At 43.7% G+C, this 26,101-nt stretch overlaps 1 protein-coding gene across 2 annotated transcripts in view; it reads right to left on the bottom strand.

Moving 5' to 3' along the window:
- Positions 1 to 26,101, bottom strand: part of LRP4 (LDL receptor related protein 4) — a 103,807-nt gene that overhangs the window by 15,890 nt on the left and 61,816 nt on the right. For both annotated transcript variants that reach the window (XM_066583375.1, XM_066583374.1), the window contains exons 5-24: positions 24,236 to 24,352; positions 22,559 to 22,687; positions 22,262 to 22,381; positions 11,517 to 11,642; positions 11,084 to 11,209; positions 10,837 to 10,971; positions 9,417 to 9,542; positions 8,704 to 8,934; positions 7,764 to 7,920; positions 7,342 to 7,559; positions 7,056 to 7,232; positions 6,329 to 6,451; positions 4,085 to 4,293; positions 3,698 to 3,779; positions 2,914 to 3,019; positions 2,600 to 2,801; positions 2,321 to 2,510; positions 812 to 943; positions 589 to 729; positions 395 to 481 (exon numbers count right to left, since the gene is read on the bottom strand). In XM_066583375.1, the coding sequence (XP_066439472.1) occupies positions 395 to 481; positions 589 to 729; positions 812 to 943; positions 2,321 to 2,510; positions 2,600 to 2,801; positions 2,914 to 3,019; positions 3,698 to 3,779; positions 4,085 to 4,293; positions 6,329 to 6,451; positions 7,056 to 7,232; positions 7,342 to 7,559; positions 7,764 to 7,920; positions 8,704 to 8,934; positions 9,417 to 9,542; positions 10,837 to 10,971; positions 11,084 to 11,209; positions 11,517 to 11,642; positions 22,262 to 22,381; positions 22,559 to 22,687; positions 24,236 to 24,352 (2,934 nt within the window). The remainder of the gene's footprint in view (positions 1 to 394; positions 482 to 588; positions 730 to 811; positions 944 to 2,320; positions 2,511 to 2,599; positions 2,802 to 2,913; positions 3,020 to 3,697; positions 3,780 to 4,084; positions 4,294 to 6,328; positions 6,452 to 7,055; positions 7,233 to 7,341; positions 7,560 to 7,763; positions 7,921 to 8,703; positions 8,935 to 9,416; positions 9,543 to 10,836; positions 10,972 to 11,083; positions 11,210 to 11,516; positions 11,643 to 22,261; positions 22,382 to 22,558; positions 22,688 to 24,235; positions 24,353 to 26,101) is intronic.

Here is a 26,101-nt window from a genome sequence, read left to right as displayed (position 1 = left end):
TAAGGGGGAACAGGAGGCAGCCGCTATTCAGAAAGGATGAAAGATAGCTGTGTAGTATTAAGAGGGTGTGGTTATGCTGCACAGCTTCTGAAAAGAGGGGAGGGGGTGCCGAGTTTGTGCACACTCATGAGAGAGACCAACTGATCAGTGCTGGGAACACAGTCAGATAGAAACCTGAGTGTACTAGCCTGCAAATAAAGTATGAGGATTTCTAAATGCATGAGAAAGAAAATGTTATGTAAAAAAAAACCCGATAATGATTAGGATCATCATTATTTTCTGCAGGGAGTTAGTAAGATATGTGTGCATTGATTTTTCATGCAAAGATTTCCATAGCCGTTAAAGGTTACTTAGATGTACTTGTAGTAACAGTTGTTATTTGGGGATTCATTACCTGTGGTTATAATATCTTGGTGATTAGATCCATCAAGAGCTCCTCTGCTAATTTTGCGAAGTGTGCTGTCCGCCCAGTACACCAACCCTGTAAGGAGGAAGGATCATGAATATACTATGGATCACCTGTTCTCAACTATCTTCTGTCTCCAATTCCCATGCTCCATCTTTGGTAAAACTATGGGAACAACTCACCATCAACAGGATCCACTCCAACAGCAATTGTGTTCTTCATGGTTACATTGATGGGAAGCACGACATCAGCAAAATACGGGATATCCAGAGAAACGGAGCGGATATCAGTCCTCCTGGCAAAAATAAGGAAACGGTCCATGCCTGAAAACATGCAAGAGCGAGAGTTGAAGACATAACATCCTATAGAGCAAATTAACAGAGAAATAATAAAAAGATATGTTACCTGAAGAACAAGTTCTGCCATCTGCTTGTAGGTTTACCCCAGTGGGGCAGGCACAGCTGTGGCCTTTTGGGTGTGGCGACAGAAGACAGATATGGCTGCAGCCTCCGTTGTTAATGGAGCATGCCGAGTGAACTGCGGGGAAAAAAAGATGCAATGTGTTTCCCACATTATGTTCTGCATGACGGCACAAAGAGTCCCCTGTCACTAGAGGTGGTCTCAATCTAATTTTCCCATCTCATACACTTGGGCCAATTTAATGAGAAGCCAATGAAACCTACACAAGAATGCAGAAAACTTGAACAATCCACTGTTTTACCTGTTATGGAGAAAAAAAATGTAGCTTTTATTTTTCCATCGATACGGCTGTATGAGGACTTGTTTGCAGTGTGTTGTAACTTAGTAGTTTTATTTAATGTACCATATAGTGTATTAAAAACCCTTCAATTTTTAATGTAGGATGAAATAAAAAAAAAAAAAAAAAAAAAAAGCGTTTTTTGGGGGGTTTTTACAGTGTTCATGGTGCAGCAATACAGACGTTAGCTTTATTCTGTGGGTCAGTAGAAACATGGCAATACCATATTTATTACAATTTTTAATATATTATAACTTAAAAATAAAAGAACCTTTTAAAGAGAAAATGGCTTGTTTCGCTATATTTTGAGACCCATAACTTTATTTTTCTGTCTATGTAGCTGTGTGAGGGCTTGGCTTTTTTCAGGGCGACTTGTTTTTATTGGTATCAGTTTGGGTACATTCAACTATCACTTTTTATTCAATTGTTTTTTTTTTAGGAGATAGGTTGCAAAAAAAAAAAGTTTTGAATTATGAATTCAGCCATACCAATTGTTAGTTTTTGGGTTTTTTTACATTTGGAATGGGAACAAAGGTTTATTAAGTTAAAAATATATATATATTTTTATAAATTTTATTTAACTTATGTGTTTTTCTGTCCCAATAGAGGGTTTGAACTTACAATAGCTTATTTTATAATACCTAATAATCTATAACAGACTGCATTACATGGTAGCCCATGGAACCTTTCCTAGGCTCTGGGCTACTATATGAACCGATCAGCAACCCACAATTGTGTTGTGGGATGGTAATGGACAGGGAGGAGTGTTTGGGTGCTGAAGGCTAGCACCGATCGCTGGAGTTGCAGGTAGGTGTCAGCTGTCAGGAACAGCCAGCACCGATTGGGTTTTTTAGTGGGTTCAGCCCCCGATCCTGTTCCATTTACCACCTGCGACCACCACAATATATTTACGTTGGATGGTTCTTATCGGTTTAATATACAGTAGGACAAGAAGGTGGGCATGCAAAATTCAGTTTATGCATGCTAAAACACCAAGAACAGAGACCCAATAGCAGACTGATCACAAGCAAACCACCTAACTGCCCTAGTATGATAGAAATGGGAGATATACTTGTAGTGGGAATTATGGGAACACACAATACTGTAGGCAAAATTGAATTTTGAGTCAAAGAATATATTAAACGGTGGTTTTATACCTTTTGGACGCTGGCGGTGGAACACATGAATATCCATAAGATTCTCCAAGTTCTCTCTGACGGTTTTCCTGTCAAGGCCGGTCTTCCGCTCTGCACTCTCAATGCTCTTAGACTGCCAGTCTGTCCAGTAAATTCGGTCTTCAAACAGAGTCAGACCAAAAGGGTGAGGAAGATCTGTACCAATGAGCACCTAAGATACCCCAAACAACAAGACAAGACATAATTACTTCAGTCCCTGGATGGTGTCAGTCAAGAAACGAGTTTCGCGTGGCAACTCACCGTGCGGTCAGCACCATCAAGTTTTGCCGTTTCTATGGTTTTCATTCCAGCATCAGCCCAGTAAAGCCTCTCCGATTCATAATCAATTGCCAGTCCGTTGGGCCAAGTAAGGTTGGAGGAGATAATGACCATACGCCCGGAAGCGTCCATCCCAGCACGCTCTATCTTAGGATTGGCTCCCCAGTCTGTCCAGTACATGAACCTATGGTGAACATTTTGCATTGCTCAGAATAGAAAATGGGCAACCTGACTTATGATTCTCTCTCCCCCCTCAGAAATAAAAGGTTCACAAACTGCAGAAAAAATGTTCTCACCCCCCTATTGGATCCACCACAATGTCCCTTGGTCGGTCTAGGTTCTCCCAGATAAGTACACTACGTAGTGAGCCATCGGTGTTAGAAACTTCTATCCGGTCAGTTCCTGAAGAAGAGCAGAGATGCAAAATGTCACAAATGTAGGAGAAACAATGTTCCTTCCTAGTATACATCACTTAACATTTGACTGTGACTTTCACAACAAGGAAACTTAAAGGGGTTGACTCACAATTTACTTGAAATCAACTATCAACAGGATAGGTGATAAAAGTTTTAACTCAATAGACTTCTCAGTGCCGAGACTACTACCGATCCCAGCAACAGGGGTCCAATAATTTCAATGGGGCTGACAGAAATAGCCATGTGCTCGGCTATCCCCTTCAGTCCCATTGAAGAGGAAGGAAGCAGCATGCATGACTACTGCTGCTCCATTCAACCTCCTCCTCACTGTGGTGGGGGTAAGGTATAAGCTTATAAGAGGGTGTGCCACAGCTGGGACCCCAGTGATCAGCTGTAATCTCTCAGGAAACCTGGAAGCAAGTGTTTGATTTTCCTGCAGTGCCACCACTGGAAAAATGAAGTATTACACAGCACTCGTTAAAATCAATGAGCTCTCTGTAATACATGCACGTTAGGTCATCCAGAGTAAGATGCTCTTTAGCCATTAATCCACTCTGGATAATAGATGAGGATCGACAAAACCAGAAAGTGTTATATGGATGAATGCTACAACTCTCAAAAACCTTAAGCAACAGAGGATTCCAGGTCCTAGTGCCCATATTACCTGCATCTGTCCAATATAGTTTCTGGGTCACCCAGTCTATAGCCAAGCCAGCAGGGCTTTCTAAGCTGGTCTCTATGATGATCTGGTAGGAAGAAATACAAATTAAGACGCATTTTAAAGACGAATCAGTCTTGCAACTCAGATTCACACTACTACTCCTCCATTACCACATCCCCCAAGATATGTGCTTTTTACAGCTACCCTACCACACAGGTATACAGTATATAGAAGGAAGAAAGGCATTTAAAACAGCCTCTTGATTTTGAGCATGTAGTTACAGCAAAACTAATTTTATCTTGTACTTATGGGACTGGATAGTAATCCAAGAGAACAGGTCGGGGTACAAGCTGCTATGTAATGATATAGAGTACAAGCTTCTCAACTCACCTCCTGGCTGCTGCCATCAGACTTTGCACGGTTGATGGAGTCTGCATTGGTGTCAGTCCAGTACATGAAGTCATCTGCAGAATCCCAGTCCAGTGCAACTGCACTACGCACATTGGACAATGGGATGACAAAATCGGAAAAGTCACTGGTGTCGAAGCTGACCCTCCGGATGTCCGTCCTTCGGGCAAAAAGCAGGAACTTGTCAAGACCTGATCGAAGGTCAAAGGTCATCATCTTAATTCTTCAGCTTCAAAATGGCATAAAGAGCAAATGCAGGAATTTGGACTCCTAGCTAAAAGGTGGTAACTCAACGTATTAAAATACGACTATGGAATATAGATCTAGAAAATGTAGTATAAGACTAGTTCAGTACATGATCTGCTTGGACTCCTCCTGAGATTTCTTATAGAGCTTTAAAAAGTTCAGCTGTCACCAAGAAGTGGATTGCAAATCCAATACACTCTGATTCACATATGATATCAATGGTTCTAGAACAGACTAATCACCCGACCCTCCCGATAATCATATCAACAATGTCTTAGGTGAGCAGGGTATCAAACACAGAAGACATTGGTCGGTTTGATGGAACCTTAAAAAAGGTACCTTTAGGCCTGTTTCATAACGTGCAAAGATTTTTTTTTGGAGGGGGATGAAGGATAGGAGTTGAAATATAAGCCCTACCCCAAAAATCAGCCCTAGCTGCAGAGAAAAAGAAAAAAAGCCAAAAAACAAACAAACACCACATCACCTAAGAAGTGCTGTCCGGCTCTGCTGCATCTTCTCCCTGGTTCCCGACATTGGTCTTCAGGCCAGGATTTGGAAAATCCCCGCCTCGAGGAAGCGCTGCCGCTAATTGGCTGAGCGCTCTGACGCTCAGCCAATCACAGCCAGCGCTCGATGAAGCAGTCACAGCCATTTACTGAAAGCCTCTCTCTCATTAAATCGCTGGGATTGGTTCATCGAGAGCCACGGTACTCAGCCAATCAGAGGCAGCGCTTCCTGGAGACTGAGAATTTCCAATCCCCTGGCAGGGGACATGCCTGAAGACAACCGCCGGGGACCGGGGAGAAGACGTAGTGGAGCTGACAGCGCTTCTTAGGTGATGCATGTGTCTTTCTGCACATAGGGCTTAGTTTAGGGCTTTGACAGTACTGTCAAAGTTACACTGCACGAAAACCGCATTTTCATGCGATGCAACAGAGGAGGACTCCATAGGGAAACATGGGCTACAAAACATCGCAAGTCGCGGGCATATCGCGAAACCGGCGAGGTTTTTGGACTCGCAATGTCGCATGCTACAAAACAACGCAAATGTGAAGGAACCCATAAGAAAGCATGGGCTTCACATACATGCGATTTGTAGTGTTGTCGAAACAAGCCTTACATGGAGCAACTATCATTCAGAAAAGTCGTTGAAGTGTATGAATGACAGTCAATTGTTTGCGTTTACAAAGAACGATGATTGTTGATTAGCAATTTGCCGAGATATCGTTCATAGAGGCATCTCCATGCAAATAGGTTCAAATACGAATGACTGTGACTTTACACCACACAACTTTTCATCAACCAATGACTTTTTTTTGGTAAGCCAAAATGAAACGACTAGTGAATTATCGCTCTTCACCCTGTGATTATTCTGACGATAGTCATCCCGTGTAAAAGTATCCTTAGACTAAACCTAACTAACATTCAATGACATGCAAGTGAACATAGACCATGTAAAACAATAAATAACTTAGCAAGTAGTCTTGACGATACAGAACTGTTCTGTGTATACAGCATCATATGTGGACCTATGTGTCTCCATGGTAACAGTTAGACAAGCCATGTGTAGACAGAGTCACTAATCATATGGTCTTCCATCTGTCCCTACATCTTGCTAACCTTCACTGAAAGGGACAGACCGGTGGGAGTATAACTGCAGGGTCAACCTACACAGGGCTTTTGTTAGTCTGTGACCACGAGCACACGATCTGCATAGGAGCTGCATACACATAATAGGATATTGTGTTGCCTTAAAATCGTTTGTAAAAGTTACTTTATCTATTTTAAATGCATTGGAACATTAAAAATTGTTACAAAAGGTGGACAAACCAATTAATGCGTACAGTAAGGAACACTGCTTAAAAACGGGATTTGTAGTTTGGGAGATTGGGCTCTAAGGGTTGCTACAATTAATTATTCCTTCAACATATTATGCAGTATAGTACTTAAAATAATTGTGCTTTTGTACATGGTACTTACTTAATGCACAGGTCTTGGATCCAGTTTTTCGGAAACCAGTGAGGCAAGCACAAGTAAACGAATCTCCGCTAGGTAAACACAAGTGGGAGCAGCCCCCGTTATCAGTGCCACAGCGGTTCTTGCCTGTAGGAAATCAAAATAGAAGAAATTATGCATTAACAGAATACAACACATGGGGAGAAGAAAGGTGTCTGGTGCTTAAAGGGGTTGTACGAAAATAGACTTGATACCTATGCATAGACTTAGGTGATAAGTCTGATCGGTGGGGGTCTCACTGCAGAGACACCCACCGAACCCAAGAACAGGGGTCCCATGTCCCCATTTCCTCCTCATTGCAGGCTCTCTGCACCCCCACAGTGAGGACATTATTGAATAGAGCTGCAATTGAGCATGCACAATGCCACTTCATTCATTTCAATGGGGCCTACAGAAATAGTCGAGTACAAGCGTTTGACTAAGTCCAGAAGTCCCACTTAAAAATGAATGGAGCAGCGCCGCATGTGTTTGAACGCAGTTTCGTTATATCTCCTCCTCAATGCGAGTGGTGCAGTGAGGAGAAGACAGGGACACAGGAGCCCCGTTCTTGGGATCAGTGGAGTCTCGGCGGCGAGACCCTCATCGATCAGACTTTTACCACCTATCCCGTGGACAGGTGATAAGTCAATTTTGGCAGAACCCTTTTAAAAAAAAAAGAGGGGAAAAAAATGGCAGATCTGTATTAGCTCACCTGCAGGCTGCCTCTGGGGGTGCAGAGTATGAATATCCATAGGGAAGTGCAGTTTGCTTCGTATCACCTCTTGGTTCTTGCCAGTGAACTTATTGGCGCTGTTTATACTTTTAGTATGCCAGTCAGTCCAGTAAAGGCTGTCCTCAAAGACTGTGATGGCAAATGGGTGCGGAAGACCTGCAAAGCAGATGACAGACGTGAGCAGCTGAAATAATCAGTAACGTAATACAGAGTAAAATAAAATCTGACAAGCAGACAATTGAATGATTTAACAGGCACTTCCAACCTTGGTTAATCACGGCTTTGCGGTTGGATCCGTCAAGATCAGCTCTCTCAATAACATGGTGTTTGGCATCAACCCAGTACATTCTTCTGCCAGCATAATCGATGGTCAGTCCATTGGGCCAGAAGAGATGAGTATCAGCAATGACGCGTCTGTTGGAGCCGTCCATACTTGCATATTCAATACGCGGTGTATTACCCCAGTCTGTCCAGTAGATGGTGCTAAAGTGATATAAAAATGCAGATTTACATAACAAAGTATAATAAATAGAGTTATCAAAATTTGTAAATATTAACATATCATAAAACAAAATGAAAATTCCGTTATAAAAAGAAAAAAAAATAATATTTAATATTGTCGAGCAGTCTGAAAAGCATCTGGAAATTATGTTATCCCATTCCAATTACTGAATACCACCCACATACCCTTCCATTGGATTCAGAGCGATTGCACGAGGTTTCTCCAGGTTGTTCCAGAGGATGACTCTACGATGAGTGCCGTCTAGATTAGACACTTCAATACGAGAGGTTCCAGAGTCCGTCCAAAACAGTTTGTCATGGATCCAGTCAATGGCCAGACCCCCTGATTAAAAAAAAAAAAAGTGTAAATGATTTACTATATATTACACATGTATCACCTCACCATTCTTGTTAAAGGGGTTGTCCCGCGCCGAAACGGGGTTGTTTTTTTTTCAACCCCCCCCCCGTTCGGCGCGAGACAACCCCGATGCAGGGGTTAAAAAAGAACACCGGACAGCGCTTACCTGAATCCCCGCGCTCCGGTGACTTCTTACTTACCTGCTGAAGATGGCCGCCGGGATCTTCTCCCTCGGTGGACCGCAGGGCTTCTGTGCGGTCCATTGCCGATTCCAGCCTCCTGATTGGCTGGAATCGGCACGTGACGGGGCGGAGCTACAAGGAGCCGGCATCCAGCACGAGCGGCCCCATTGAGGAAAGAAGAAGACCCGGACTGCGCAAGCGCGTCTAATTTGGCCATTAGACGCCGAAAATTAGACGGCCTCCATGGAAACGAGGACGCTAGCAACGGAGCAGGTAAGTGAAAAACTTCTTATAACTTCTGTATGGCTCATAATTAATGCACAATGTGCATTACAAAGTGCATTAATATGGCCATACAGAAGTGTATAGACCCACTTGCTGCCGCGGGACAACCCCTGTTGTCACCAACTTTTTGGTTACTATCAGCTCTAGTTCGAGTTATATCTGACTACAGCCTAGGGTCAAAATGTGCAACATGATGAGGGGGTTTTCCCACAGAGGAAAGCATGTAATAGGAGACATACCATCACCTGTTCCTCAGTCTTTATAGAGTTAATGAACATTCCACCTAACTATCTGAACACACCTGGACTCTCCAGACCGGTGGACACCACCTCCTGCACGTTGCTACCATTCAGGTTGGCACTCATGATACGATCCAATGTGACATCTGACCAGAAGACCAATTCGTGTGCATGGTGGAAATCCAAGGCAATGGCATTCTCGAGATTATTAAGAAGCAGTGTATACTCCGAACGATGCGGTAAAACTTGTCTAATGTCAATCCTATTGGCAAAGAGCAGAACTGGTTCTGGCCCTAAGGAAAAAATAAATAAATAAATAAAAACATGCTATAGCCATAGGAACCAAGTCAAAGGGGTTGTGCCAGTGTGAGGTGCTGCTCCATTGATTTCAATGAGACTATCGGAGATGGCCAAGTACTTGTCCCAAGATAGACTATCACTTTTAAAGGGTAGGCAATAGTGTAGGACGGCTGGGGAAGGGGTGGGGGTGTCCCACTGCTGCAGCCCCTATTGTTAATGAGCACGGGGGTCTAGTCTTCCCTGTTTGAATGGAGCAGTGGCCAAGCATGCACGCAGCCCTCAGTTGGTACTTTTACATAAAATGCATTAGTAAATAACCAGACACTCGCAATCCACAACCTAAGACTATAGGGCCCAATACTCCAGAAAACCTATGATGGAACCAGACTATATTATTCGACTTTTACTATAATCTTATGATAAAACGTTAGTGCAATTCATCCAATGTGATACAAATCAGGTAGAGAAATCTTACCCAAAGCTTTGCAGCTACGTTTATCTGGTCGCAGTTGATATCCCGTCTCACAAAAGCACTGGAAACCGCCTTCCGTGTTGCTGCAGCCTTGGCTACAATACCCTTCCTCAGCACATTCATTGACATCTGTGTGGATCAGGAATACAACAGTTCAGCTTTCCTTACTTTCATGTCAGTAGATTCAGATTCACATTTTCCATAGACTCGAATCTCTCAATTCACAGGTGGATTGCGTGTAAGGACTTGTTCACATGGCAGCTGCACATGCCGCTTCTGAATGGTGCCGGACGGTCCCCATTGTCTTTAACTAGGTCTGTCTGTATTTCATTATGCTCTCTAGCATGTTCCATGGTAAAAAAGCGCAGCATGCAGCACCATTTCGTCCTGGATTTTAAGGCGAACCTGTCATTAACTCCAAGCACTATAAACTAATTTATGATGCGTATATATTTTAGGTGATCTGAAGTCCAGCCTTCTGAAAAGGTTCAAGCTTGCTGGGAGCATGCTGACTTTGCTGGGGGGGGGGGGGGAGTGGGGACAGGGAACTGGGTGAGTATGAAAAGAGGCTCACTGGACCAGTGGCGTAGCAAGGTTAGGTGGTACCCAATGCGGAAATTTTTTTGTCACCCTCCTCAGTGATAACAAACGGGATGGCCCGCACCTGCTGCACCCACCTTCCTATGTCACTGAACTGGACTTTACGTCACCTAAACTATAGGAACCATAACTTAGTTTATAATGCTTATAGTTGAAGACAAGCTTCCTATAATGGAAGTCTGCTCTGAAAAGGAACCTCGGATGCAGATGTGACCAATTCCTATGCCTACCTTAAGTGTGACCCTCCGGTCATGGAGAAACAAAGATGGTTGAACTGCTTCTCTGACTACCTGATAGACTACTAATGCATACTATGCACAGTGTGTAAGACACTACATGCTGATGTGACTAGCCAATGCTGCTCACATGGGCACCACTGGTCAATCAAATCAGGTGTAGGGTCTTAGAATAACAATACAAATGTACAGTGCGCATCAGACAGTTAAAGTAGTTGGTTTGGTCATCTATGTTTCTGGACTGTAGGGTCACTTTAAAAAGTTTTCCATTCCATTTTGGACCACGATGCAGATGTCTGGCTCCAATGCACTGACAGCGGGCCAAAGGATCAGCAAGGATCCCGAGTAGTGGACCCCTGCCGATCAACTACTGATGACCTATTTTGAGGATAGGTCATCAACAGTAAATGCCCGGAAAACTCCTTTAAGTCCTAAAGACGCCCTTAAACATTCTCCTAGGTAAAGTTGTGCCGTTCCCCCTCAAAAGAGCTTGAATATTTCAATACTGCAAACCCCACAGCTGCCATATAGAAGTCTCAATTTTTAAAAGGACATTGATAAATGAGGTCCGAATCCTTTTTCCTTACCTTGACAAGATCGTCCATCCTCCATAAGCTTGTACCCAGTCTGACAAGTACACTGTACAAGCCCCCGGACCGTCTGGCACTTTTGAGCACAGCCCCCATTGTTATGGTTGCAGTTCTCTTCTCCGGTGCGCGGCCCTGACACAGAGGGAATGATAAATTCTCCATCATCAATCATACTCAAAGATGAAAGAACAGGAAAGAGTTTGTGATGAAAGAGTAGATTACAGCCTGGCAGAATTCTACTCACTGCAGTTTTGATGCGGGTTCTCGTCGCTGCCATCGCCACAGTCATTGATTCCATTGCACAGTTTTCTTTGTCCGATGCAACGGCCATTACTGCACAAGAACTGGTCCTGAGCACATTGTGGAGCTCCTGTCATGGAGGAGACATACATTGTATAACTGACTGTAAAATCACAACCGATGCAATTAACTCAAGACATCTTTATTACCAATAACTTAGCTAATGGAGAAAGTATTCTTCATGGCCCTGGTTCACATCCACCTCTCCAGCAGACCTGACCTTTTGCCTTCACCTTCCATGTCTAATTTGACCCTTGATTTGCTTTCTGCAATCTCATTTGACAGCCAGCATATTTCTCTATATGACCCCTTACACCACACATCCCACCTGCTCCTCCAGCAACCAAATCGATTTTTATGTCCCCATTAGAACTTACCCGTTTTCTCACATCCCATCTCATCGCTATTATCGGAGCAGTCATCTTCACCGTCGCACCTCCAGGACAATCGTACGCATCGGCCAGTGCCGCAGCGGAATTGCTCAGCCGTACACACAGAGGTTGCTGAGGGGTTTAAGCACACATGATTTTGGATTACATCACATGCAAATAGTGGGCACACTACACGGTGCTATATACAAGGCGATTCAAAAGTCAGGGCCACCTGGAATGTCTTCTGAACAAAGAGATACAAGTAAGAAACTTATAGAAGACTAAGGTTGCCTGCACCCGCATTGCAGAATCCGGAGTGGCACAATCTGATCTGAGCATGTGCGCCGGCCGGCACATTCGCAGCACAGATATAAAGACGTTGGACAGGTACGCTGGTGTCGTCGGCCGGCAGGGTTGGGTTCTGCTGTGGTACCCCGCATGCGGAATCCGACCGGCCGTGTGCAGGCGGTCTTAGATGGATGGGAAAGACTTTTTGGTGCCTGTTGCCTTTTTTGGTGGCAGCCATCTTTCATTCAGTCCAAGAAATGTCAATGGAAAGAGGGTCATGGGATACATGATATAGGGGTAGAATTTCATAGGTGCAGTCATGTTTTCAATACCTGCAATCATTTTCTAGTTATGGATGTCATGTTGAGTATTAATAAAACCATGTTGAATTATTTTGTATGGAAAAACATTAAAAGGGTTTGCTGGGCACAGAATGGAAGTGCTTAAATCTAGGGAAATACAACAAATTAGCGGCAACCTGCCCTTTTTGTCTGGCACTCTGGACCTTCTTCTTTGTCCCATGCAGCCACCAATCTGTTGCAGTATTTACATGCAACTTCTAGCATGCATAGAGTTGGTTTACTGGTCAGTGCTGTAACTCCGCCTACAACTTACAGGTCCTACAACTTACTGGCACCAACCTCCCTCTCACTGAGTGCCAGAGAAAGCTGCTGAAGCCGGCAGACAGGAATGTCCGGCACTCTGAACTACACAAGCGTCCACGACTGTCCTCCCATCATGCACTGCTCACAGGATGTTGGAAGCCATTGACAAGGGAGGAAGTAGCAAATGCGGACAAGATGTCACAGGAAGTGGAGAGAATTTTCAGGCAGAGGGTCATGTGACAAAATAAAGGAAGTAGCTAACCAGCTACAGGGAACCCATTTCAAAATGATCTATTGTGATGATGTACACTAGATTTTAAAATGTTAGTCTGTGCCGGAACACTCCTTTAATCACGTCTTTTCAAATACCACAAGATGCCGTTAGCAAACTAAGACAGAAAGGAGATCACTCTAAGGGTTGATTACAGAAGTTCCCGTATGATGTGGCTGAGGAAGGGTCAGTGAGTACACAAACTGTCTGCTAATGGATTCAGGAGTTTAGAGGAACTGGTAGTGCCCAGGACAGACCGATAAGACATTTGTGTTTTCCATACCACATAACTGAACATCTATAACTCAAAAAAGGTGCAGTCATTTATACAATACCTGCAACTAATTAATTTTTGATGCAAATCTACTCTTAAATCATGTATGCCATGAACGCTTTTCCATCCTAGTTTTTGGGCTGAATCCAAGATGGCCACCAGGCACCGCCACATGCCAAAACATTTTCCCCACCCATCAAAGTGTTCTACTTGTATCTCTGTTCATTCAGAAGATATTCCCAGGGGCCCTGATTATTGAATCACCCTCCATTACACAAATGGTTTATTACAGGTCAACGCTGAATGAAGCTACGACTAACAAGTTTGAAAAATGTTCATTTAAAGATCCTGAATACGAAAACAGACAATATTCCTTAGGAAAATGAATAGAACAAGCATCGCTCAGACTGGTCCATCGCTATCAGCTGGACAGACACAAACAGATCCCCTTAACTGCAATGGGGTCAATAAAAGTTGGTGTGTATACTCAATGGGGGATGCTTTTTTTTCCCCCCTTATCACAAAGTACCAAATGTATGCCAACAGGGGAACACATGGCACTGTTCCAAGCATAGGATATAAGAGTAAGTCACAATGAATAGCCAAGTAGCATCCATTGTGGTTTTGGACAGGATTAAATTTACTGTATGATGGCTCCGTGATTTGTCATGTTGGAAAACCCTATATAGGACACATGTTCCTATTGATGTGGTACAACGTGTGCTCTCCTCGTACATGTTCCTATCGATATAGTACAAGGTGTTCTCCTCGTACACGTTCCTATCGATATAGTACAAGGTGTTCTCCTCGTACACGTTCCTATCGATGTGGTACAAGGTGTTCTCCTCGTACACGTTCCTATCGATGTGGTACAAGGTGTTCTCCTCGTACACGTTCCTATCGATGTGGTACAAGGTGTTGTCCTTGTACACGTTCCTATCGATGTGGTACAATGTGTTCTCCTTGTACACGTTCCTATCGATGTGGTACAATGTGTTCTCCTTGTACACGCTCCTATCGATGAGGTCCAATGTGCTCTCCTTGTACATGTTCCTATAGATGAGGTCCAATGTGTTCTCCTTGTACACGTTCCTATAGATGAGGTCCAATGTGTTCTCCTTGTACATGTTCCTATAGATGAGGTCCAATGTGCTCTCCTTGTACATGTTCCTATAGATGAGGTCCAATGTGCTCTCCTTGTACATGTTCCTATAGATGAGGTCCAATGTGCTCTCCTTGTACATGTTCCTATAGATGAGGTCCAATGTGCTCTCCTTGCACATGTTCCTATGGATATGGTCCAATGTGTTCTCCTTGTACATGTTCCTATAGATGAGGTCCAATGTGTTCTCCTTGTACATGTTCCTATGGATATGGTACGATGTGCTCTCCTTGTACATGTTCCTATAGATGAGGTCCAATGTGTTCTCCTTGTACACGTTCCTATAGATGAGGTCCAATGTGTTCTCCTTGTACACGCTCCTATAGATGAGGTCCAATGTGTTCTCCTTGTACACGCTCCTATAGATGAGGTCCAATGTGTTCTCCTTGTACACGTTCCTATAGATGAGGTCCAATGTGTTCTCCTTGTACACGCTCCTATAGATGAGGTCCCATGTGTTCTCCTTGTACATGTTCCTATAGATATGGTACAATGTGCTCTCCTTGTACATGTTCCTATAGATATGGTCCAATGTGTTCTACTTGTACATGTTCCTATAGATATGGTACAATGTGTTCTCCTTGTACACGTTCCTATAGATATGATACAATGTGCTCTCCTTGTACATGTTTCTATAGATATGATACAATGTGCTCTCCTTGTACATGTTTCTATAGATATGATACAATGTGTTCTCCTTGTACATGTTCCTATAGATATGGTACAATGTGTTCTCCTTGTACATGTTCCTATAGATATGGTACAATGTGTTCTCCTTGTACATGTTCCTATAGATATGGTACAATGTGCTCTCCTTGTACACGTTCCTATAGATATGGTACAATGTGCTCCTTGCACACGGTCGATGTATTTATTATCAGAGAAATGGTAACAGTTGAACCAGCAAGGTGCAGTCAGGCAATGTGGGAGTCCCATCACTGCTGCCGTATCGTATAGATCTGAATACTAGACTGACAGAATCCTTTCACCAGCTGCATTATATTATTCATACCATTTATGTACAGCATTAAATAATGGTAACATCTGGTAATATTTTTTTCTTCTAGAAATGTAAACCCCCTTCCCCACTGAGTATACACACCAACGTTTATTGAGCTCTGCCACATAGTTCTTTTTTCTAGAGACCTCTGAACACCTCTAGCTTCATTATGATCACCCTGTATTTACACAAACTGGTTATCTGGCTTTTTTTAAAACCATTACTGCAAATTTGCAATATTTTTTTCAAATATTGAGCTAATCACAGCCAAGCCTCAACACCTGCAAATACATTCATAAGCGTCAGACTTTGTGCCTCTGCACACAAGTGGAACATAAAAAAAAAAAAGTTTGCCCTTCATCAAAGCATTTCAGCACAAGATAGGACACATGACTGCACAAGTCAGCTCTGAATTTTGCCATTGCTTGAAGTGCAAAGTATTGTATCTAGTTTCCAAACTAGATTTTTTTTCTGCCCTACAGCTCTTAAACTCTGGCAACTACTTTTAACCCTATAAGCTAAGCTTATTGGCTGAAAGTAGGTGATCCGCTGAGTCTGGGGATGCAAGTTTCATATTTGCCTACCCAGTGGTTCCCCGATGTGAGCTCTGAAAGCCGCCGAGGAATACATTGAGTGGTGCTGCCAAGTAGTCCACCCATTATAAAGTTAGAACAGGTGGACCACTTAGTGTTTCCTCAAAAATAAGACCCTGTCTTATATATTAGTTTTTGCCCCAAAAGAAGCGTGTCTTACTATACTTACCTAGCAGGCTTGGTCCAAGTCCCCTCTGCTGCTCTCCAGCGCAGTTCCTGCAGCCCTCTGCCGCCCACATAAAATCACTTCCTGGCTACGAGATTCATAAATCCCGCCTCCATGAAGGGATGGCTCCGATTGGTTCTCCGAGTACTGCTCAGCCAAATCACAGCCATCACTTCCTGGAGGCGGGATTTATAAATCCTGTAAATAGAAAGTGATGTTGTACAAGTGGCTGAAGAACTGCAAAAACCACGCCGGAGCTCTGGAGAACAGCAGGAGGCACCTGGACTGAGCCTGCTGGAAATTGTATTCCTTTTTTTAATGTGATACAGCTAGGGCTTATTTTCTGGGTAGCGCTTATATTTCAATGTATCATATAATGTACTGAAAAGCGTATAAAATTTTTAAGTGGCGTGAAAGAAAAATACAATTGCACCTGTTTCTGCGGTGTATATACTGTAGCAAAAATGACTATCTTTAACCCCTTAGTGACCAAGCCTGTTTGCGCCTTAATGACCAGGCCAAATTTTGCAAATCTGACATGTGTCACTTTAACATGGAAAAACACCAGAAAGGTTTTGCATATCCAAGCGATTCTGACATTGTTTTTTCGCCACATGTTGTGCTTCATTTAGGTGGAAAAAATAGACCGATAGAAATTGTGTTTATTTATTAAAAGCGCCAAAATTGGGAAAATTTTGAAAAAATCGTCATTTTTTCACATTTCCAACTGCAATATCTTAAATATGTGCAAACATAATATAGAAATTTTTGCTAAGATTTATATTTCCACCCGTTTACTTTATTTTGGGCGCACATTGGAAAAACTTTTGGTTTTTTTTTAACTATTTAGGAGACGTACAAATTTAACATTACTTTTTAGCATTTTGAGGAACACTTTGTTTTCCTATACCAAGCCGAGATTGGAAAGGCTCATGAGTGTCAGAATAATAGATACCCCCCCAAATGACCTCATTTTAAAAACTACACCCCTTAATGTATTCACTGAGGGGTGTCATGAGTATTTTGACCCCACAGTTTTTTTTCAGGAATTAATTCAATTTAGAGGAGAAAAAGTAAAATTTCATATTTTTGCAAATCTGTCATTTTAAAGACATATTTTTTTCCTATAGTTTACATGAAAATCAGGATTTACACCCCAAAATGGATACCCCTATTTCTCCCGTGTTCAGAAATATACCCATTGTGGCCCTATTGTTATATCTGAGTCCACAACGGGGCCCAAAATGAAAGGAGTAGTCAGTGTCTTTCAAAACAGAAATTTTGCTTGAAGTCCTTTTAGGCCCCATAGCACACATGTAGAGTTCTTGAGCGCCCAAAACCATAGAAAACCCCCACAAATGACCCCATTTTGAAAACTAGACCCCTTAAGGAATTTATCTAGGGGTGTACTGCATATTTTGACCCCACAGTTTTTGAATGAATTCAAACCAAGCAAAAGGAAAAAATTGTGATTTTCGTTTTTTCGGCAATTCTGTCATTTTAAAAACAGCTTTTTTTGTACAGCACACATATGAAGGAAGACTTGAACCCAAAAATGGATACCCCTGTTTGTCCCGTGTTCAGAGACATACCCATTGTGGCCCTAATCTTATGTCTGGATACACAACGGAGCCCAAAATGAAAGGAGCGACCGGTGGCTTTCGGAACACAAATTTTGCTTGAAGTCCTTTTAGGCCCCATTGCCCACTTGTAGAGTTCTTGAGCGCCCAAAACCATAGAGAACCCCCACAAATGACCCCATTTTGAAAACTAGACTCCTTAACGAATTTATCTAGGGGTGTACTGCGCATTTTGACCCCACAGTTTTTGAATAAATTCAAGCAAAGCAAAAGGAAAAAATTTGGATTTTTGTTTTTTTGGCAATTCTGTCATTTTAAAAACAGCTTTTTTTGTACAGCACACATATGAAGGAAGACTTACACCCCAAAATGGATACCCCTGTTTGTGCTGTTTTCAGAAATATACCCATTGTGGCCCTAATCTTATGTCTGCATGCACAACGGGGCCCAAAATAAAAGGAGTAATCGGTGGCTTTCAGAACATAGATTTTGCTTGAAGTCCTTTTAGGCCCCATTGCCCACTTGTAGAGTTCTTGAGCGCCCAAAACCATATAGAACCCCCACAAATGACCCCATTTTGAAAACTAGACCCCTTAACGAATTTATCTAGGGATGTACTGCATATTTTGACCCCACAGTTTTTGAATAAATTCAAGCAAAGCAAAAGGAAAAAAATAGGATTTTCATTTTTTGGGCTATTGTGTCAATTTAAAAACAGTTTTTTTTTGTACAGCACACATATAAATGAAGGCTTTCACCCCAAAATGGATACCCCTGTTTGTCCCGTGTTCAGAAACATACCCATTGTGGCCCTAATAGACTTACAGGACCCATGGCTAGGCCTACAATGAAAGGAATACCCGTTGGATTTCAGGGTACCACTGAATAAATTTCAGGCCCCATTGCCCACTTATAGAGCCATTGAGCGGCCAAAACTATAAAGAACCCCCTCAAATGACCCCATTTTGAAAACTAGACCCCTTAACGAATTCATCTAGGGGTGTACTGCATATTTTGACCCCACAGTATTTGAATGAATCTAAGCAAAGCAGAAGGAAAAAGTTACGATTTTCAATTTTTTTGGCAATTTTTTCAATTTAAAAACAGTTTTTTTGTACAGTGCACATAGGAATGAAGACGTTCACCCCAAAATGGATACCCCCGTTTGTCCCGAGTTCAGAAACATACCCATTGTGGCCCTAATCTACTTACAGGACGCATGGCAAGGCCTATAAAGGACGGAACACCTGTTGGATTTTAGGGCACAACTGAATAAATTCCAGGCCCCATTGCTTATTTGTACAGAATAAAGATTGACTCCCTAAAAATTCCCCCCCTCCCCCTTCACGCCCTTTTTGGCGTTCGCAAATCTTAGATAAAAGTAAAAATGTGAACTGTGTAGTATTTCCGAAGACAGGGGTAATTACGGAGGCTGGTTGGAATGGGCCCATGGGGCAATAAAACCGGGTATCCCCCCCCCCCCTCTCATGCTTTTTGGGGGTATTTCATGACCTCAGTGGCGGGTATGGGGTGTAAAAAGTGGCGTTCCGTGAGTCTCCATAAGCTTGATGAGGTGCGGCGGTCTCACACAGAAGGCGCTCAACAAGGTGCTCCTGGAACTGCATGAAGGCGAGCGTTCCCGGGGCTTCTTGTAAAATACGTATCACAGGTAGCGGTCTGAATAACGCCGGGCTCACGCGGGTGCAGGCGGAATCCGCTTGCGGAGGCCCACAGCGGATCCCATCTGTGAGCCCGGCTGTGACCCTGCGTACGGCTGCGTAATGTACTGCGCATAACTGCCTACTCACACAGGCGGTCATGCACAGTACACCTTTGTTTGTATTTCCCGCACCATCGCTTAGCGATGACGCGGGTACCCGCAGCCCGTATACAATGTAGTTGCGTATGGGCTGCGGGTATATCCATGACCATGGAGCACAATGGGCTCTATGTTGCCGATATCCGCAGTAAAATAGAACCTGCTGCGTTCTCTTTTCTGCGAGTGGATTACGCAATTCTGACCCGCTAATGTGAGCAGAATTGTGTAATCCAATGCGATTGATCTGCGTATTACCACGGATCAGACGCATGCGGAATCCGTCATTCCTATCCGGTCATGTGAGAGCGGCCTAAGGTAGATCGCTACCTTTTTATCACGTGACCGGGGACCGCTCAACGAGGCCACCCGTCACTGCTCCAGGCTCTCTGTGACCGTTGGTCGCTGGGAGCAAGGAGATTTTAAGTTTCCTGGGCTCCCCGACTCCTGCGCATGTGTCCGGCTTTTTGCCGGCAATCGCATGTGCAGAATCCTGGAAGGTCCACGGAGGAAGATCGCGTCGGGATTCAAATACGCAGGCCTCCGGTAAAAAGATTCATCTCCTCTCACCGATCGCATCAGTGAGGGGAGATGAAACTTCAAATTTTTTTTTTTACTTTTACGTGATCGCCATTATTGGATAATGGCGAACACGTGACCAGGAACCGCTCACCGTGGACCCCCATTAAATCTCCATGCTCTTGGCTACGTTTTGTAGCCAGGAGCAGGGAGAATTTAAATTATCCTGGCAATCCACAGCTTTTGCGCATGCGCCCGCCATTTTGGCGACGGGCGCGTGTGCAGAAGCTGTGGTAAGGTCCGCGGATAAATCTGGGGGCCTTAGGTACGTACTTTCATCCTCCCTCACGGATATGATCCATGAGGGGAGATGAAACGTACGCTTTTTAAACTTTTAAAACCTTTTTTTTACTTTTTTTTTTTTTTACTTTTTTACACTTTTTTTTTCACTTTACATGATCACTGTCATCCATTGGATGACAGTGATCATGTCCCCGGTATAATCTCTCTGCTCCTAGCTACACATGGCAGCCAGAAGCAGAGGGATTTTAAATTCCCCGGGGCTCGAGCCCGTCTGTGCACGCGCCCGATGTCAATCATCGGGCGCGCATGCGCAGATGGGGATTCGGGTCCCGGGACATCGCTGAGGACTGGGGGTGAGTATTTTCACCTCCCCTCATGGATCCGATCCATGAGGGGAGGTGAAACTGACTTTTTTAAAACTTTTTTTTAACTTTTTCGCGATCGCCGCTAACCATTGGATAACGGCGATCGCGGTACCGGGGACCGCTCACCGCAGTCCCCGCTGACATCTCCTGCCTCCCGGCTACCTACAGGAGCCGGGAGCCAGGAGATTTTAAATCTCCCGCGCCGCCGGGCCTTCTGCGCATGCGGCTGACGTAATGCCGCCTGGCGCGCATGCGCAGAAGACCGGCTTCGGGCCCCGGAGCGGCAGGAGAGCGGGGAGCAGCGTGCCAGACCTCGGTGAGTAATTTCAGCTGCTCCGATGGATCCGATCCATCAGAGCAGCTGAATCTTTAACTTTTATGTACTTTTATTTACTTTTTTTGCGATCGGCGCTATCCATTGCATAGCGCCGATCGCAATGCCGGGGGGGGCTCCGAACAGCCCGGGATGACAGCTCCATGCTGTCAGCTACCTGCGGACACCGACAGCATGGAGCTGTCACGTCCACAGCCCGAGGGGCACTATTCTCTGCAGGAAGCATGTTTTTACGTCCTCAGAGAATAGAGCCCACTTCGGGAGGACGTAAAAACACTATGGGCTGGTCGTTAAGGGGTTAAATCTGTAGGAATTAAGTAGGAATTGAGTAGAATAAAGAGGTTACCAAATAAAATTTGTTTGCTGTACTTCTTTTAAATATTAGATTTTCTAAAAAATAAAATAGCAGAATTCCTCTCTGTCAGCATCTTCTGACTATTAGGACTTTTTAATTCTCTTCATCGATGCAGCTATATGGATCTAGTTTTCTGTGAAATGGCCTGTGGTTTATATGGATACCATGTCTTGTTTTAATAGACTGGACTTTAACAGAAGCTGCAAAACCAAAAGGTTTTTGTTTTGTTTTTTTAGATCAAATACAAGAAAGGAGGAATCTTACAAGTTTTTATTTTTTTGCATTAAAAAAAAAAAAAAAAAAAAAGCACTTATTTTTGTTCTTTTATTCTTAATTCCCCCAGAGGCAGACTTAAACTTGCAATCATTTGATCGCTTGAACAATATACTGCAATACTTCAGTATATTCTATTTCTGCACGCATTCTATCAGGATGTGCCACAGGCACGTCTTAATGCAAAAAAAACACACAGCAGCTCTGAGGGCCTTCACAAGAGACCTCATGGCTAGGAGCCATACGTGACATTTAAATGCCATTGGGAATATTTAAATACCGATCATTTAAAGGCTTAACAGCCATGATCAGAGTTATCGCCAAGTGCAGCTGCTGTGGCCTGGTGTCAGATGTCAAAGACAGCCGACACCTGCCGTGGAGCGCGCACAGTCATCTCCTAAACCCGCTCTATGAAATCTCTGTGCACATCTGTTGAAGGTCACCAATGGGTTAATAAATGTGGTGGGACAATAAGTCAGCGGTCAACTTAAAAGGAACCGTCTGCGAGAGTGGATTTTCTAAACCATTCGTAACTTTTATCACTGAGCTGCAGCAGCAACAAATAGTATCTGTATCTGGAGAACCTAGCTCGTCTCTAAAGAGCCACTGATTTTCAAGGGCACTATGTAATGCTTTGTTTCTCCTGAGGTGGCGCTGCAGGAAAATTGAACACTTGTTGACAGATCCCCTTTTCCCCCCAGATTACAGCTGATCGTTGGAGATCACAGCAGATGGACACTTTGTGATACCCAAATCATATTCTGAAAACTAAGAGGATTAAATAAAAAGTGGAGAACCCCTCAAAATGCTGGAGTATAATAATTCACAAGACATTTCATATGCTTACTGCAGTTCCTCTCATCTGACTGATCGTCACAGTCTGCGTCGCCATCGCAGCGCCAGCCGGAGTTGATACACAGTCCACTGTTGCACATAAATTCCCCGGAGCGACACGGTTGGTGGGATGCTGCAAGGTGAACATATCTGCTTAATGCTCTAGCAAAGAGAAGCGAGGAGATAGATTACCACAGCTAAGGAAAGCCCAGTGCCAAGTACAGGCACACGCAGGCTAAAAAGGCCAAGCGGCATTAGAAGGGAGAGGAAACCAGAGAAGACATGACAGGGGAGAAGAATCTGCACTCACAGCAGTCCGATTCATCTGACCAGTCTCCACAGTCGTCATCGCCATCACAGTGATAAATGTCCAAAATACATCGTCCGTAGGCACACTGGAATTCTTCAGAGTTGCAACTGGGAGCCGGCACATCAGAAGCTGTTGGGAGACACCAAAATCATATCAGTGGTTGTAGCAAATCACCGAGTCCTCTGGTTCACTACTGGTGGCACCACAGACACCTCTTCCACATGGCAGCGAGGAAACTTGATCACTCACAAGACATCACATCCCACTGGGTAGTTCCCATTAAAAGGTTGCTGCACTGTTTTGGATCCTGCACCATAGACACTAGTAGTGAACGTCTCCTGATGAGCCGAGAACATTTTGTTGGATGAAGTCTTAAAGAAGATTTGCCATGAGAATACGGCTTCATCGTCATCCAGCTCATTACAACACCACATACACTATTCTACCAAAAGTAATCGGACCCCTGGGAAAGCTGGATAGCTGCCATCACTGAACCACCTGGGACAGATGGGAAAATGGAGTGATCGTATATAGCCAGGTATCCAGCTTTTACATTCATGTGAAGGCTTTTTAGCCTAAAGAGAGGTGTCTATAGAGCTAGGTACCCCTCCCATTAAGGTTTGCCTTGACGTGGCAGATGGGCATTCACGGATTTGATCAAATCGTGCACTAAGAACCTTGCATTTTTATGTGGTTAGTAAAAAAAAAACATTATGAATTTGTTTGCAGATATTAAGTGTGTGAGTGCTGAAGGGCATGTTTGTTACTGTATTTCTTGCAGCCATGGCTTATTGTGCCTCTTCACACTTAATTTATTTGTTGGCTGTGCAGACCTTTGTTTTCTATATGCAATCCTTTGGCCCTAATGCCATCGGATCCTCTCCGTGGCATAGCTTCTACTAATGTCTGATACACTTTAGATAGCATTTCCCTCCATTCACCCTGCAAACGTCTGTTGAGTGCTCTAGAAGAAAATGGACGCTGTTCATATTTACTGACTATGTTCCAGTTCATCCCAAAAATGTTAGTAGGGTTCAGGTCGGGACTCCGTACAGCCGTCCCAATCGTGGAACATCCATATCCTCAAACCAACGTAAAACAGCTTTGGATGTGTGACAAGCTGTGTTGCCATGTTAGAAGTACGTTTGACCTTTTCCAGTGTATTGCCAGCACATTATCTGAAGTGTCAAGGTACACCTCAGCGATCACAGTTCTGGTCACTACCACGACCATGCCAAGTAAAACATCTTTGGCACAACATACTCAGGCTAAAGGTGTTCCCCAGACCCCCTTCACATCCAGGTACGTCCATCTGATTTGAGGATGGAGTTACACAATTTGTGACCCCATAGAACGTTCTTCCATTGCTCAACTATCCGATGACGACACTCCTTGCACCATTGTAGACGGGCGATGCATTGGACTTCATAATGGACAGCTTGTGTGCAGTAGAGTAACCCATATATCCAGTAGTGTGCAGCTTCCGTCACAAACTATGGCTGACGCCTCCAAGGGTCTGCATCTTATGTAGCATGGTTTAGGACACGTGACATGCTAATAAGACACAATCCATTCTAATAATAGGGGGTCCAAATACTTTTGGTAGGATAGGGTAGTTTCCCCCCCCCCATCAATCTGCCAGATCCCAAAAAGACAGAAATATCAGTATGTACTTACGACAAGATTCCTCATCAGATCCGTCCTTGCAGTCAGTGTCTCCATCACAAAACCAATGTTCAGCAATGCAGCTTCCATCAGAGCAACCAAACTCCTTCTCTGAGCATTTCCTCATATCTATAAAAGAGAAAACACTGGGTAATTAAGATGTAATCCCCCCACAAGCCTGAAACTTTATTCTGCAGTTACTTATGGAGTGACATTTACCAGGTCTGAATGGATTAGTAAAAGCACTGGAAAGTTTTCATAAACTCAAGAATTGTTATGAGGTTAACAAGGTCCTACACTATTAAAATGGTCTGCCAAAGCTGGAACCAGGATTCGGTGCAACTATATATTAAAAAACCTTGTCTCAATTCTACACCCAATTTGCTGGGATTGTTGGGGGCTGCCATTCCTTTCCATCCAGAAACATTGTATCAGTGAATATGGCAGCATATGGATAAGCCATTTCACAAGAGCAGAGCTCCCTGGCAGTTTCCACTAGTCCCATAATCTATGTTTTCAAGATAGGATTGGGAGGTTGCGCCCCATTTTGATTCCAGCTTTGCTCATCTCCACAGAACTACTTTAAGACACCTTTGAAAAACCTGAAGGATTTCAAGCAACAGCCAGATGCCAGATTAATGGGATTTCTTGTGTATATGGATAACTATCTAGAACAGTTGCATCACTATAGAGGGTCACAATTGCGACCGGGCTCCTAATTCTGCCACACTAGCACTGACTGGTGTGGTACCTTATCTTTATTTTGTTCCTCCTCATGCAACGCACTGCTGATACACAGCAGCGTGTGTAACCTGGATCCTCCTCCCCTGACTCTTCCTTCTTTGTCCTCTAGTGTTCTCGAAGCAGTCATAGAGAAGTTGGGCAGAGAAATCAAGACTACCCAATGTGCCATCAGCGCACCGTGTGAAGAGAAAAAGATATAAAGGTTCCAAACTAACAGAGGTCTCAGAATACCACTACTGGGGGCGGGGAAGGGGGAAAATGGGCACAGAAGGAGCACCATTACTAAGGATCCCGTTAGGCGCCCAACAATTGGCCCAAAGACTATCGCTCACTGAATGGAGGAGGAGCACGATGCAGATCACTTCCGAACACTCACCTATATTCAGAGTAAACAGACAATAGTTCATAGATGAATGACTGCCTGTTTACACTGGCAGATTATTGTTCTATGTGTGCATGAATGAATGAATAAATGAATTGTTGTTAGTCGTTCGATCGTTGGTTGTGCTAACACTGAAAGACTTCCCTGTCTTCCCAAAAATAAGACCCACCCTACAATAAGCCCTACCTTTATTTTTCAGGTAGGCTTGAAATGTAAGCCCCATCCCAAAAATAAGCCCTAGCTGCTGCCTGGAGTTCCGCTTTGCATCCTGCAGTTCTCATTCAATTACAGAATATCACTTCCTGGTTAAGAGATTCATAAATCCCACCTCCAGGAAGCGATGGCTCTGATTAGTTCTCGAGCACTGCTCAGCCAATCAATGCAGCGCTCAATGAACCAATGCAATGGCAGTAATTGGTTTAACAAGCATTGCATTCATTGGCTAAGCAGCCTTCGAAGAACCAATCACAGCCATTGCATTTTAGAGGCAGGATTTATGAATTGGCCAATCAATGCCGCGGCTCAGCGTGTCGGAGCTCCAGAGAGGACTGCATCTGCTAGGTAAGTATAATAAGACATTCCCCGAAAATAAGACCTAGTGCCTCTTTGGGGCAAAAGTTAATGTAAGACAGGGTCTTATTTTTGGATAAACACGGTATTGTTCAAGTTTTGCACGATTACCCGAATGACAATTTTTTTGTGTGAAAGGGCTGCTAGGGGGCAAGGGCAGACTGGACACAGTGTTATACTGC

This window comes from Eleutherodactylus coqui, chromosome 11 (genome assembly GCF_035609145.1).
Source record: "Eleutherodactylus coqui strain aEleCoq1 chromosome 11, aEleCoq1.hap1, whole genome shotgun sequence".
NCBI classification, from domain to species: Eukaryota; Metazoa; Chordata; class Amphibia; order Anura; family Eleutherodactylidae; genus Eleutherodactylus; species Eleutherodactylus coqui.
The sequence above is the reverse complement of the archived record's forward strand: the minus strand, read 5'-3'. Positions and strand labels throughout refer to the sequence as shown.